This window comes from Vespa velutina, chromosome 14 (genome assembly GCF_912470025.1).
Source record: "Vespa velutina chromosome 14, iVesVel2.1, whole genome shotgun sequence".
NCBI classification, from domain to species: Eukaryota; Metazoa; Arthropoda; class Insecta; order Hymenoptera; family Vespidae; genus Vespa; species Vespa velutina.
The window spans coordinates 2567338-2583580 of record NC_062201.1 but is presented as its reverse complement, the minus strand read 5'-3'; the positions used below and the strand labels follow the sequence as shown (position 1 = coordinate 2583580).

General features: G+C 31.7%; 2 protein-coding genes across 13 annotated transcripts in view; one reads left to right on the top strand and one right to left on the bottom strand.

Annotated features, from left to right (window-relative positions):
• Positions 1-89: 89 nt before the first annotated feature.
• Positions 90-7529, bottom strand: LOC124954048. 3 transcript variants are annotated; one of them, XM_047506303.1, is made up of 5 exons: positions 7195-7529; positions 2877-6674; positions 2546-2759; positions 2192-2423; positions 90-1044 (listed from the first exon to the last, which is right to left on the bottom strand). In XM_047506303.1, the coding sequence occupies exons 1-4, from the start codon at positions 7255-7257 to the stop codon at positions 2230-2232; spliced, it is 4269 nt and encodes a 1422-aa protein (XP_047362259.1). In that variant the 5' UTR covers positions 7258-7529; the 3' UTR covers positions 90-1044; positions 2192-2229. The 3 variants fall into 3 exon arrangements, with proteins under 3 accessions (XP_047362259.1, XP_047362260.1, XP_047362258.1); XM_047506304.1 differs by having other exon boundaries at positions 90-2423; positions 7185-7529; XM_047506302.1 differs by having other exon boundaries at positions 90-2423.
• A 2916-nt stretch (positions 7530-10445) lies between these two features.
• LOC124954160 (catenin delta-2) overlaps positions 10446-16243 on the top strand; it is an 85041-nt gene continuing 79243 nt past the window's right edge. For 8 of the 10 annotated variants that reach the window (XM_047506652.1, XM_047506646.1, XM_047506651.1 and 5 more), the window contains exon 1: positions 10446-12152. The gene's annotated coding sequence lies outside the window, so the exon portion shown is untranslated. The remainder of the gene's footprint in view (positions 12153-16243) is intronic. The other 2 variants (XM_047506655.1, XM_047506653.1) reach the window with 1 other exon arrangement.

Below are 16243 nucleotides of genomic sequence, written 5' to 3'. Positions count from 1 at the left end.
AATAATTATAATGATAAATTAATTATATTATTTATTATAATTCAAATTATGTTTAAAAATTCAAAATGAATTGATGTTATTTTTAATATTTATATATATATATATTTAGTTGATGGGTACATTATTGATGAAGAATAAAATTTTTTTGACAAAATAGGTCATTGTATTTTATCCCAAAGACATTGTACATAATGGCTACAACTTATGTATTAGAAATAGTAAATATTCGTATATTTACTTATATATACACACTCGTACATGTGCACCTATTCTCGATGTACCAATTAATTTTGAAATGCAGCATGGATTTAACATAATAAAAATTTGAAGTTTCGAGTATTGGAGAAAATATGATCCTTACAATAGTCTGCTTATATCTTTCTCGCACATATCTTTTTCATCATTTTAACAGGAAGCTTCAATACTCAATTTATTTTGTAAGTTTCATTAATATCTACGTAAATATAATAATATATCAAATAAAATTATGTTTTAGTAATACCTTATACATTAAATGAATAAGTATTACATCTTTGTGTATTATATATTTAAAAAATACACTGCTATATAATCACTAATTAAAAAAATAACAAATATTTTAATTTGATATTATACATTGTTTGTCAGATTACAATAAATCGCACATTTTAATTTATTATATATAAATCACAATGAGATAAGTGAGATAGTATTAATTGTACAAATAATAATTTGTTTTAATAAATCTGTTTATATGTTTGCAATTTTTTGTTGATAATATGTATTTCAAAAATGATTATACCATTTCGTTATTTGTAATTAACAAATGTTATTTAGTCTAATTTAGTCATGTTAATTCGATTATTATTGTTATTACATTTACACTTATCTCACCTGTGATTTTTATTGTTGTAAAATTAAATCAACTAATCATGTTGTACATATTATTTTATGTTAACAGGATTAATACGAGTGTTATTTATGTCACAGATATCTGCAAGACACTTTTATAAGACTTCCTGTTTTGATAGAATACCATATTGGTATTAAGCACCATGAAGAACACTGATAGATAGACAAAACATTGTAAAATTATATATATGTGTATATTTATATGAAAATTATTTATAAATGTTTCATTCATTTCCATGATTTACTGTTGCATTTCAATATCACACAATTTGCAATCAAGACGTTATAAACATTCCTTATAATAAACTCGTTCACCATATAAAATTGATATATATTTATATTTTATTTTATACAAAATGTTACAAAACTCTAATATTACAGCTTTGTGAGAAACAATACCAACACTGTAAGTACTATAAATACAGAGAAGTATTTATCTAATTCCTAATTTGTTGATTTTGGAAAATTTTCAAATTAGAAAATAGGATTAAATAATGAATAATACGAATTAACGATAATATATGAATTCAGAAAAATAAAAGAGAAAATTCTTTAGTTTTTTAATATTCATTATTAAGCATAGAACAAATATAAGTTCATGTGAATACTGAACTATATAATATAATTGTTCACAATCTACATATGCTGAGAATGAACAGAAAAGTAATAAAAAAAAATTCTATTTAAAAAACAGATCCATTAAATTTCTACCTTATAGGTCAGTATTATAATGAAAGGAGAAAATATTCTGTAGTTCCTTAAAAAAAAAAAAAAAAAGAATGTGAAGGAAATAAGAATTTAATTTTATCAAAAGCTATAACTTTTTATGGTAGAAAGTGATGATAAAAGTTCCAATAATAAAAAAAAATAATACAAAGCAAATATTCTCATCGACAAGATGATCATTGAATAATAACATCTTTTTAAATTTCTTTAATTTTATTGATAAATTAAATTTTATTTAGCAAAGATATGTTGCGAATTATCATATATGATTAGCATAGATTGATAAAAGACATTATTTTATAAGTGGTCTGATAATTATTATTATAAGAAAATACACTTCAAATATATATATATATAATATATATATATTTAAACGTATATACTTTAAGATGTGTATGTGTGTGTATATATTCATATATGTATATGTATATATATATATATATATATACACAAAGTTCAAAGGAATCATAAACATAAAGAAATACATAAAAATAGAATATTTGAAAACATTTGAAATTTAAAAACAAAATGTGTCTTTTTCTTTTCCATTCATAACTATATTTGTTGTACTTACAGATATGGCCAATAACACCTTGCTGGAGAGGAAGGATTTTAATTTTGTATATAATTATATTTATAACGTAGTTGAGAGTCATATGGACAGATTTTGCCTTCAATTAAACATTGAACAACCCACGTTGTGGAAAGCAATGGTAATTGCCATTCTCCAGCTTTTGTAATTGCCCATGAAGGACATCTGCGATTAGTAACTACTACTGTACCTTCTGCAAATCCTTCCATACTTTCTGTAAGGATTAATATTTTATTGATTATAAATATTATTACTATCTTTTATATTCCTATGTACATACATTTCATATTAGATATGAAGATAATTTAAAAGTTAATTATATAGAAAATATAATACCTGAACCATCTACCAGCAAAACCACAGCACCTGCATTTTCGCATATTTGGCGCCAGAAAGATGTAAATTTTTTGTCCGATTCTACAATAGGAATTATTACTATAACTTGAGTTAATGGTTTATTACTAGGCCTTTGAAAAACTTCAATATAAGATTGTTTATCCAAACTCCATCCGGCAGGTAAGCTCCATCCTGCTGGATTTATTAATTTATCCTTGAAAAAGAAAAAAAAAAAAAAAAAAAAAGAAAAAATAAACATCAAATATTATTCAAATGTAATATAAATAAAAACTATGCTTATCATTTTTACGAGAATAAAAGTTTTATATACCTCTTGACAACACTGTATAATCCAATTATGATTATATGCAGGAATTCCGACCGAAAGACATAATAAATTTTTTGCAGTAACATTTGGCACATTTGTAATCAGTTTTGTATTTTTATATTCTTCCTTTGGTATTAAATCAAACTCGTCATAAATTTTACCTTTTCCAGCTTCTATTTGGGTTTTCAGCCTATCCCTTACAAATGGTCTACGGACCCATTCTTCTTCATTTTCTGTTCCAGTCTCAGAACCAGAATCTTTAGCATCTGCTTGAAACCTATCAAGTACTTCCAATGACGCACAAGTAAGAATAAATGACATGCCTTTAAATAAAGTAGAATTGTTGTTTGGAATAGGACCCAAAGTCGCAATAGTTTCTTCATTTTCAGCTTTTTTCTTACTTCGTGGTTTTCCTTTTATTCTATGCTGAGGTCCTTTTACAATTTGTTCATTTGGCGTCCCAATAATTTCTGGTTGCACGCCACTTAATACAGTTTCATCTTTTAAAGAAAGATTTGAATCACTAGATTTACTCTCATTTTCAGAAGAATCTCTCTTCTTAGTTTTAGAAGCTATACCAGAAACAGATGGTTCCGATATACTAATATTTTTATCAATAGAACTACCAGCCAATATTTTAGATTTTGGAGTTGAAAATGTAGGTGTGGCAATTCTTTTAGAACGCCGTTTTCCATCTACCATGTTGTCTAAAGTTATTTGGCCCGAAAGCTTAGGCGTAGACGGAAGATTATTTATTTTGACAAATATTTCTTCCTTCAATACTTGCGCTTGATCTGATGACAAAAAGATGTCTTTCACCTGGACTTGCAATTTCTCTCCTTCATCCGTTTCTACTGAATAATATGTATCATTATTAGTATTTTGGACTTCAACTATTAAGCCACAGGAACCATAATCATCTTCTGCCGTAGTCGCGTATACTGATAAACCTTCTTTCAGGGTCTTTGGTATTGGTATAATAAAATCTTCTATAAGTAATTTATTTTTCCCATCGTAAAAATTCACTTTATATTTTAACTTAACTTTTTCCGTGACTGTACCTGGATAATAATTATTGTCAGACCACTTGGCAAATACTTCTTTACCAACCAATTCATCGTTTATATTAATGTATGATAAATCTTTAACGAATGAAACAGTGTTATTGGATGGTATATCACTATCAATTTTATCAGTTTTGGTTTTCTTTCTACTACTAGGAGTACTGTTATTTCCTTGGGAAGAAATCAATTCTTTTGGTGAAATTTTGCACATTCCATTCGTTTGCACACCTGTTCTGGTATTTTTACTTCGTGGTCTTTTTGATGCTCGATTTTTTCTGGAACTTTTGGGTGTTGCTGTTTCCATTGCCCTTTCTTCTTGTTCTTCTGGCGTAGAACATCTAATTTTTTGCAAAACATCATCTAATCTTTCATTACTTATGTTATATGTATCAATTGTATTAACCTCTGTATTTAAATAACTCAAAATGGTCGTTACTAATAAACGGTTATTTTTCCATTCTTTAATTAATCTCTCATGAGATTCATCTATATTTTGTTTTTGTGGTGCTGATGGTATTTCATACACTGACTTCTTTGCATGTTTAGCTGGACCTCGAGGTAGTGAAAAATGTGTATCTTTAGCTGCAAGTTTAGCGACTAAAGAAGCAGCACTGGATGCTGAACTTGTAGAACTAATTGTTGAAAGGAAAGAAAGTCTCGAAGGATTTAAATGAAATAATTGCGGATTGCTGTTAACTGATCCTGGCGAGGTATCCTTGTTGTCATTTCCAGAAATATCAGCTAACGAAGCAGAAGTGTCTTCTGTTTTTTGGCGTGCGGATGAAAGTTCTACTATAGGTTCACAATGAACACTCATTAATTCTTTGTTCAGAAATTCTTTTGTACTCTCATCAATATGTAATAAACATTTAAGTCTTACATACACACCGACTTCTTTTTCTACTTGTAAAGCTTTTGCAAGTAAATTTGCATTACTTATTTCAGATTTACTTTTAACATTATCATCTATAAGTGAAACATCATGTTCATTATCACTCACACTTATTAAATCTGCATTATCACTCTCTTTAGTTACCGAAGCAGGCGTCTTCGTTTCTTTATTCATAGACCGTAAAACATTATCGCCTTTTAAAATAGTAGAATGCAGCTCATTAGTAAATATATCTGATTCTACACTAGCCGTACCATCTGTATCGCATTTCTTACATTCACTATTTCCATTAAAATGATGTTTATCAGATTTTGAATCTACTGACGATTCTTTGGTGTTAATTAAAGATTTATAATTGAAATCATTACTATTTTTATTTTCGTAACAACTTTTATAAATATTTTCAGTATTTGTAGTATCAAAAACTTCTTTTTCACCAAGTTTTCCTATAGAATTCTCCTGCGACGAATCCAAGATAATTTTCTCCCCATCTTCATCAATTTCAACTAATTCTGGTAATTTTATTTTCTTTTCTTGAGACATAGTTGATTTGTCAAAAACAACTTCTATGCTCATACGCGGTTTGTTTGTATAAGTAGATGCAACAGGTTGCTGTTTACTTATTGTTATTTTATCTAATACTATTTCCTCACTGGTACTACTTTTACTCTGCAAATTAACATCGTCAATATGCTTGGATGTTGAACTTTTATTATCCTCCTTATTTACAGGAGGAAGTGATTTTTCTTCATTTATATCTTTAGAAGAATTAATTGATACATCGGAATTTGAATCATTCTTTGCTGTTACATCAGTTATTGATATTTCTATATTTTCTATTTCTTTGTTCTCAGTTAATTCTTTTTCGTCGCTAACCTTAGTCACATTAACATCAAAAGTATTTTCTTTTTCAATATCGTCATTTGTACTAGTAGTAATAGCAGTACTAGTAGTAATAGCAGTACTAGTAGTAGTGGTAGCTGTGGTGGTAATAGTAGTTATATTAGTAGATGTGTCGGATGTAATTGGATTGTTTACAGTTTCATTTTGATTTATTTCATAAGTTTTTTTACCATTATTTTCATTTTTATTTAAACATTTCTGTACAGGGCATGATTCACAGTTCTTATCATCTTTGGTTTCATTTAAAACAAAATCAGAATTTTTCACGTTGGATTCAATAAGTTCTTCACCTTCTACATCCTGAGTTTCTTCTATTACAACATCTGGTATTGTACAATTTCTTGAAATATTTAATTGAGAATCATCTGATTTATCTGAATGATGACTATCATCATTATGAACTTTATTTTTTTCTATACTTAAAGCATCTTCTGAGGATGAACTTCTTAACAACTTAGTAACAGGATTATCAACAGAATCTGCTTTACGTTTGAGACCTATTTTTTCAGATGTACCATGAGCCTCCTTTTTAGATGGCGAATACATCATAGGAGGTGTACCTTGGACAATATCATTCTCATCGTCGGTATCATCCTTTTGGTCATCAAGTTTAGAACTATCATCCGCAACATTATCTTTTTCATTGCTTTCAACAACTTCACTTTTCTTTTCTAATCCACTCGTTTTATCTTCAGCTATCTCATCGAGTGTCTGACTTTGTTGCGTATTCGGATCATCTTTAGTTTTTGAATTATCATTCTCAGATTGAATTTCTAATTTATTTGTAGATGAATTTACTTCATCAGTATCAACAAGTTGAAAATCCTGACTTTCATTTACAGCACTATCTTTTGGATTTTCATAATAAGTATCCTGCGTATCCATTGTAGTATCTTCCATCTTTTCTACGTCTGACATTTCTACGAATGTTTTGTATGTACGCTATAATTCAAATATCAATTTATTAACTATTTATATATATATATATATATATAAAAAAACAAAAAAAAACGATCACGTAAAATGTACAATATTAATTAATTTATTTAAAGAAATAAACCAGGGAAAAAATGTATATTTTATTTATTAAAAAACGAAGAGAAAAAAAAGAAGAGAGAGAGAGAGAGAGAGAGAGAGAAAAGAGTGAAAAATGAAAAATGGAAAAAGAAAAAAAAAATTTTTTCTTAAAAAGTTAAAAATCGAAATTTTCAATTTTAAAAAGTATAAAAAATCGAAAGGATTATACGTTTAATATTCAATAATATAACTTAATATGACCATTGATATACATGCTCTATATATACGTATATGTTTACATGGGACATCACATGAGAAGATAGAAAAAGCATTAGTAACAATGCTACTTGTTACAAGCGAAAAGAAGGTTACGGCGGGAAGATCGTATTGGCATAATATAATCACGGAAATAAATAAATTAAATGATATGCGTACCAATATTTACCGCATGTGTTGTGGCGATTTCTATTCTCAATAATATATTGTCGTTAACATCAGAATATTGCATTTACTGCACAAACTGAGTCACGTTCGCCGGCTGTTCTAAGCGAGGGCTTCTTTAATATTTTTTTTTTGATTCTCGTATTACCTGGCCTAATTTTTCTTCGATATAATTATAACAAGGAACAATTATATCTCGCTTTATCTTAAAAGATACAAATTATAATAACGGATTGATATCGGACGACAAAACGCGCATAAACGCCAGATTTTATTCACAAAAGAATATAAAACACAAAACGCCATCGCCACTTTACGGCTGCGTAGGTTACAGTATGCTTTACTCTAATCAACATAGATGGTGAAGTTATACCTTTTTTTTTTTCATTACGTTGCCGTCGTGATTGTATATTAAAAGTAACCAATAAACGAGTATTCCACCAATGACGATATAGTCCACTTTTTTTTTTCACTTTATTTTATTAAACTTGACAACAAATTTTTATTCATTATAATAAAACGTATTTATTTCTCTTTATTTCTCTTTATTAAAGAAATAATATATAACAAATGAATGTTTATTAAATGAATTGAATTCTACCTTTCCGGCAATAAAATTTGACGAGTCCAGCTCATTTATTGGTTATTTTCATTTATACGCTAGTTATTTTTCGTTATGTCTTTATTATATATATATATATATATATTAATATAATAAATATATGTTACTTTTATTTTTATTTTATTACGATTAAATATAAATTTTATAATAAATTATTATCTAAGACGATTTGTTGATAAACTCTTAATTGACTGTGGACCAATGAGAGAAGAGAGGAGAAATTACATGTCGACGACGAAAGCGACGCTATTCGTGTAAAGCTAATAGCTTTAAATACGCCCGGGATTTTTGAAATATAATAGAATTTATATTTATACTAAATAATAAATAACATATCAAATATTTTTATTATATATTAAATTTTAATATTATTTGTTGTAATAAAAATGTTACTAAATAATATATTATTTTTATTAACATTATGGATTTTATCTTTTATACATAATTTTGTTGTATATTATTGACCCTTAAGTAATATATTTTTCAAATAAAAAATTTTAGCAACGCGTTTGAAAGAAAAGATCAAAATATTTTTACAAAAAGTTCATAGGCTCTTTTATTGCTTTTTGAGTAATGCATTCAAGTGTACATTGACTGCTCATTTGCATGTGTGAATTTACTCTTCTCTGTGCTTTCATTTGTAATAATACATTTAGACTTTTATTCAAATAATGAATAAAAATAAAATTATTTACTTTTAGAAAAAAGAAAGCAATGAACATAAAACAGCTTATACAATGATAACTATCGTAGAACAGTAGGCGTATAACCAAGAAAATATCTCGATATAAATGAGAATTGAATTTCTAAACATTAACTATTTTTTCTACAATACTTGTTAAATAAATTTTAAATGAAATAATAAACATAGATAAACAACATCATCGAGTAATTTATGTTACTTCACAATCATTTACTAAAATATAAATGAACGACAAAATGTAGATAAAAACAAAGATAATTTTCAATAAACTGATTTTAAGATTAATCGACTATCGATATGCGATAGATCATAATTCAAGATAAAATCTTATATATAAAAGTATTTCTTAGTAAATTGGAATTGTTTACGAAATTTATTTATTTATTTATTAATTTTTTTTTTTTTGATATACGTAAGAAAATTATTATTTCATTATTATTTTCTTCATTATCAACTTTTATTCAGGTCAGTCTCATATCAAGAAAAATTCATGATAATGCATGAAACATTAATAATATCATATATTAAAGAATAATAAAAACTGATGATTGATTTATTAAATTCATTTTCCTGAAATAGAATTATCTAAATTTAATAAAGAGAAAAACGACTATTTAATCTTTCCATGACAAAAGTCATCTTACTCGTTTTAATTTCTTTAAAATAAGATAAGAGTTTAATAAGACTAAGAAAACGTATAATACTTATTTCAGCGATGACTCGGCTATGAAACGGACATAATAAATAAAATCACATTCGTCCGGGAACCTAACCTTTTTCTAGATCAGTGACGTATCACGAGATTAAATCATCGCCATGATGCGACTGAAAAGAGAGAAAGAGAGAGAGAGAGAGAGAGAGAGAGAATGAGTGAGAGTAAAAGAGAGAGAGAGAGAGAGAGAGAGAGAGAGAGAGAGAACGCAATTTCAAGATACGAATACGAAAGCGACGAGTTAAAGTTAAAATCATTGAACCAATCGAGTTCGTTGGCGTCCCCTTATTTGAAATTTGCCACATAACCGAGGCGCGCTCTATCGGTACAATAAGGAAACGATAACTATATGGAGAGAGAGAAAGAGAGAGAGAGAGAGAGAGAGAGAGAGAGAGAGAGAGAGAGAGTGTATCTAGGTGATGTCGATTGAGAACCGCTGTCATCAGCGTGTAGGGGCGTCGTTGCTCTGCGTGCAATGTGTATCGTGTAGGCGTTGGCGAAGGAGGAGACGAGTACGGGCATGTCTCCGTGAAAAAAAAGAGAGGAGATAGAAGGGGAGAAGGAATACAACATACACGGAAAAAAAAAAATATATATATATATATCAAAAAAAAAAAAAAAAGGAAAAAAAGGAAAAGAAAAGAAAAATAAAAAAGAAAAACTAGACCAAAAACGGAATAAACACCTTTAGAAAAGCTCGGTGCCGACGTTTAATTTTGCGATCATCGCACGTGTGCGTGGCCGCCCGAAAAAAATCATCATAGATATCTCAGGTTCGATCGAGGACGTGGGCCGTGCCAGCGCGTAACGCGTTCTCGTTCGGTCCGATGATTCAAGAGAACGACGAGTAGTCTTTTTGAAGACGGTGAAGGAAGAGGAAAAAAAAAAGAAAAATAAAAGTAGCAGAAGAAGAAGAAGGAAAGGAGGAGGAGGAGGAGGAGGAGGAGGTGGTGGTGGTGGTGGTGGTGGAGGTGGAGGTGGTGAAGGAGAAGGAGAAGAAGGAAGAGGAAGAAGAAGAAGGTAGAAAGAGTGTGTCGTTCTGCTTTTCTTTCTCCGTCTATCTTAAAGCCGCACGTACAGTGCGTACGGTGTCGCGAGAGTCGGAGGCTCGCCGTTGTCGTAGAGTCGAAGGGCCCTGGTCGGGATCGTGTGTCACACGATCGGAAGTTAGACGAAGAGGGACGGAGGAGGAGGATAAGAAGGAGGAGGAGGAGGTGGTGGTGGTGGTGGTGGTGGTGGTGGTGGTGACGGTGATTGAACAGAAGGAGGAAGGGAAGGAGGAAAGGAAGAACGTAGAAACGTAAAAAGAAAGAAAGCAAGAAGAAAGAAAAGAAGAAAAAGAACGCATTAGATTGATGTCGATCGGCATGATCGGTGGTGCGTCTCCATGGAAGGTGGGCCATTGAGGCGTACGGTGGGCGGCTGTGCGTCGAACCTCGAAAGGGAACACCACGCGTCGAAGAGAAGAAGGCGTCTGTCGACGAGACGAGTTTGATATCCTTGATCTCTTCAAGACGAATAAGAGAGGTAAATAAATAAATAGAGATAAATAGAGAGAGAGAGAGAGAGAGAGAGAGAGAGAGAAAGAGTGAGGGGGAAAGGGAGAGGGAGAGGGAAAGAGTCCACTCCAGGGACATACGCACAAGCCGTGTCCGGGAGATGTACGGAATCTCGAGAGGAGCTCGTCGCGCGGGTGGGTTTAATTCGATGCGACATCGTCATCATAATCATCATCGTAATCATCATCATCGTCGTCAGAGATTCTCCGGCGGAGTTAACGAAAGGTTCGAAAGTATTGCGGCAAAAGTTAACGAAGAAAAATCAAGAGTAGTAATAATAAGAGCAGAAGGAGAAACAGCAGAAACGGCAGAGACAGTAGCAGCAACAGCAACAGCAATAGCAGCAGCAGCAGCGGCAACGGCAACGGCAACAATAGCGCGCCGGTGGCAGTGACTGTCGGCGGTAGTTTGGTGGGAGTCGAAGGGGGAAACGGCGAAAGAGAGAGGGGGAGAGGAGCGTGTTTTTCCGAGATTCGTCGTCGAAGAAGAACGAGAGGGTCAGTTCCGGCCCGCTCGGCTGGCCGTGCGCGTCTCTATTCTTTGGTTATTCGTTCGTCGTTCTTTCGTGTATGTGTGTGTGAGAGAGCGTGTGCGTGTACGTGTACAAGTTACACACACACACACATATTATATATATTATATATATATATATATGTATGTATGCGTGCGTGCGTGTAAGCAAGTTAAGTAAGTGAGCAGACGAGATCGTTGTGCGCGCGAGGTACGGTTAAACGGCCTTATCTAAAAAGAAGAGTGAGAGAAGGAGAGGAAGAGAGAGAGAGAGAGAGAGAGATATAGCGAGAAGGAGGGAGGAAGAAGAAGGATAGAGATATATACACAAACGTGCTGGCGCGCGCGCGCGCGCACTCACTCAACGCGAACCAAGTGCTCGACGAACACACAGTGCGTGCATTTGAGTCACGCGCGCTCCTCTGTTAAAACTTCTTTTCGAATACGGTAGAAGAGAACTTTTAAAGGAAATTCTCTCTCTTATATATACACGTATAAATCTCTTTAGAAGGAGAAGGAGGAAAAAAAAGTTCGAATGGGATAGTGGAGATTCGGAGTGACCGGTTCGTTGAAAGATAGAAAGAGAGAAAGAAAGAGAGAGAGAGAGAGAGAGAGAAAGAAAGAGAGAGAGAGAGAGAGAGAGTGAGAGTGAGAGAAAGAGAGAATATCTTGAAGCGGTGGCCGCGCCTCACACGACTATCATCATCGAGAGAAGAGCGTCAGAGGTGGTAGCAGAGTGACAGCAACGGTGGTGGTGGTGGTGGTGGTGGTGGTTGTGGCGGCGATACTCCAGCAACGCTATATAATTTCTGGAATGTGACAGGAAACTCCCGTAGCGTGGAAAATCTTGGAAAAGGTAAGCATCCGTTTTTCTTTCTATCTCTTTCTATCTATCTCTCTATCTCTATCTCTTACTCTCTCTCTTCTCTCTCTCTCTCTCTCTCTCTCTCTCTTTCTCTCTTTCTCTCTCTCTCTCTCTCTTTCTGCGTATACCTTGCGCGCGTGAGCTCGCTTCGAAAAGAGGGCGGCACGGCGGGGAGTTCAAATGCGAGACTGTCAGATCGATCGAAAGAGAGCGAGAGCAAGAAAGAGATAGATAGGTTTAAGATACATATATATATATATATATATATATATATACACATTTTTAAAAGGATTTATTGCGTATATAATATTGTTCGAATGCAAGATTCATCCTTTTACATTTTTGACGACATAATTTTGGTTATTATGAGAAAATTATCTGACAAGGATAACGCATAAAATGATTTCTTAAGTTTTTCAGTTTTACGTAAACGTTCCTCCATTTCGTTAGTTGTTTGTTTTCTCTTTCTTTTTCTTTTTTTTTTTTTTTTTTGTTTTAGTTTCGGATTCGTATATTTCGTTCGATTATTAAACACTTGCGATCGATTCCCAACGTACACGAAATAGTTCCCGATCACCGCGTCGATTCCCGAAGATGTACGATTTTACACGAACTCGCGTAGTACTACAGCTATAGCGCGATTCACGAGGAGAAATCGTAGTAAACGAAGCAACGTGCTCGTCGATTCGTTTACAACGACGTCACGAGTACTGTCAGAGGGACGCTACTACCAGTACTATTACACTACTACTACTCTACTACTACTACTACTACTACTACTACTATTACTACACTACTACTATTTTTCTACTTATTACTACGTTACTACGTTATAATACGTTACACAAGTTAATACGTAACAAGCTTCGTTCTTCTGATTCGATAATTGTCTTTCCTTAAATATGCTTTTACTATCATCGAAACAACGATCCATACGACAATCTTATCACGTAGAAATGTTTTCCTTCTTCTTTTTCTTTTTAAATACATATCATTCAAGGTTACATCTGGATATGTTTCTCATTTATATATTGCGTCATATATTATCGTCGTGATATTACGTTCTTGAGAATACCTATGAAAAATGTGTTTGTTATAAAAAAAATATATATATATATATATATATATATATATATCCATGCGTATACTTGCTTATGTATGCAATTTTTCTAATCGTGAACAGTTATGCTTGTTATTGTTAGAAACAATTCATTCGAGTGTCATAATTTATAAGATTCATTCGTAGATTATATATCAATACAAATGTTATAGATATTTTGGGGAAATTAAAAGATAATAATGTTTAATCGAATAAAATGTTTCGAGGGGTCCGATCAAAGAGAGAAACTATTTCGAAATATGTTGACGTGACTGATTTACGTTAGCAAGGTGACCTTGAAGTCGACGTGAACTGCACAGGCGAATAAAATGGCAGCAAACTCATATAATATACACCGATGTATATAAATGTAGTTTTTTAAATTCAATCTGATAATAATCGGGAAAAGAATTCTTTCATTGTGTTTAATTAGAAAGTTATCCGATTCTGTGTTGATAATTTATCGTTCATTAGACGGTGTAAGTAGGACAAATAATTATGATATTATATTTATTTTCTAGGGATCACTTTGATTTTGTTAATATTCACGTATCTATACATATTCACATATAATATAAATAAGTAAATAAAAAAAAAAAAAAACAAATAAAAAAGAGATCGTTTTTACGTATATTCACATGATTATATATATATATATAAAAGGCTGTTTTCAATTATGTTTACAAAGGAGATAAAATTCACATGAGAAAATAGATCGATAATTTTAAGTGACATTTTTGTTTCTTTCTTTTTTGTCTTTTTTCTTTTCTTTTCTTTCTTTTTTCTTTTTCCTCGAATAAATCAACGTTGAAAATTCTATCATCATAAACTATTGTCCGCATACATATATACATGCATACATACATACATACATACATACATGCATGCATACATATTGTACATCATATATATCTCTGATATTTGAATGAATTAAATATTCAACGAAAAGTGGGGGTTAGTTGAGAAGACATTAGGATCGAGAAAGCTTTTTGTTGATCGATTATAGTGAAAGATTCTAACGACTTGGAGATTATTAATTTGAACAGAGAATAATTGTATTCGAACATTTATCACAGACAACAAACTCGAAGACTAAATAATAATATGGTATTCTAAACTTGTAGGGAGTTTCATCTTTGTTTTTCTTTCGAATTGCTTGCAAAGTTTTAGATGCTGATATATATATATATATATATGTATATATATATCGACCTAGGAGAAAAGGCGTATATAACGTTCGCACTCTTAACGATGTTATTTAAAGTTCGTGACATAGTAGTGCCCGAAACTCTTAAGAAGAGATATATTCTCTTTGGAGTGAGAAAATTTGTGTGTGTGTGTGTCTATATGTGTGTGAGAGAGAGAGAGAGAGAGAGAGAGAGAGAGAGAGAGAGAGAGAGAGAGCAAGAGAAGGAAAGAAAGAAAGAAAAATGGGAAAAGAAATTCCAGACGGGGATAATACAGTTTACAGGAGCGACTATAAAACTGTTAAGGAGAACAAGAACTGACTAGGATCTCGTCTCTTAAGCAGTAATCCGATTGAGGAAGATTCTTGTGGTTTTATTGGCGTTTCTCTCTCTATCTATCTCTATCTTTATCTATCTCTCTCTTTCTCTCTCTCTCCATCTCTATAACCAACTCTTTCTAACTTTAGTTCACTTGCTTTTCTCGTTTTTTACTCTTTGCTTTTTTTCCTTTTTCTTTCTTCCTCTTTCCTTCCATCCCTTTCTTTATTTCTTTCTTTCTCTTTTCATCATTTTCTAATTATTTCCGTAATTAGATTTCGTTCGTTAGATACCGGTTATTTTTGTTCGGTCTTATACGAGACACTATCAACTATTTTTATTATATTCTTTGATGGACGACCGCGAAAGGATTATGACTGTGAGCGTACAAGGGCAAATAGTATATAATGGGAAAATTTTAGAAAATGTCCAAACGCGTAATAATAGAAATGGTTTCAAGATGAAATGGATACGGTATAGGGACGTAATGATGAAATAAAAACGATGGGAGAGAAAGAAATTTTAGTTAAAATGTAAGAGGAAAAATAGTATTAAATTCAATGTAAAATGTAATGGTACAAACGTTAAAAAAAAAACACACACACACACACACAAACGTCATAGTACAAATGGCACAGAGAAATTAAATAAAATTGAACAGTAAAAAAATCTGTACGTAAAAAACGATCTCTTTTTTACTTGGTTTTTTTTTTTCTTTCTCTTTTAATTTACTTATTTATTTATTTATTTATTTCTTCTCTCCCTTCCATCATCTGGATATTTTCGCGTATATTTTACAATGGTTTTTGAATTTTCATTGTAATATGAAAATTCGTCGAACTTGAGGTGTCGCTTTCAGTGATGAGATATTTAACTTTGGTCACTGATAAAAGCGTATTGATTAAACCTCGATAAGATATTTTCGTTTAACTGTAAGGATAAAGAAAGGAAAAAAAAAAAATAGAAAGAAAGAAAAAAAAAAGAAAGGAAAAATGAAAGAAAATTTCAAGAAAAGATTTTTTGATATTTTAACATTCGATAATTTCGTGGGAGGGGAAACGTCGATAGTATATATAATATATATAATATACACATAATATATACATATACATATATACATACATACATATATATATATATATATAATATACATATAAAATGGGTGTGCGTGTGCGTGTGCGTGTGCGTGTGCGTGTGCGTGTGCGTGTGCTCGCATGTATGTATGTATGTATTTATGTAAGTACGTTTATAGCACAATCAATTTTATCTTTTGACAATCACCGACAAGAAAACCTGTCGAAAGTCGGACTCTCGAAATCGACTAAGAATTATCGGTGTTCCCAATCATTGACAGTTCGATCAATGAGCTGAGTCCACACGTTTGTGTTCCGTCTATCTTTCATTTTCAGCTGTACAAATGGAGAAGGAATACGACTGCGCGACGACCATTGATACGATATGTCGATTTACAATCTTCA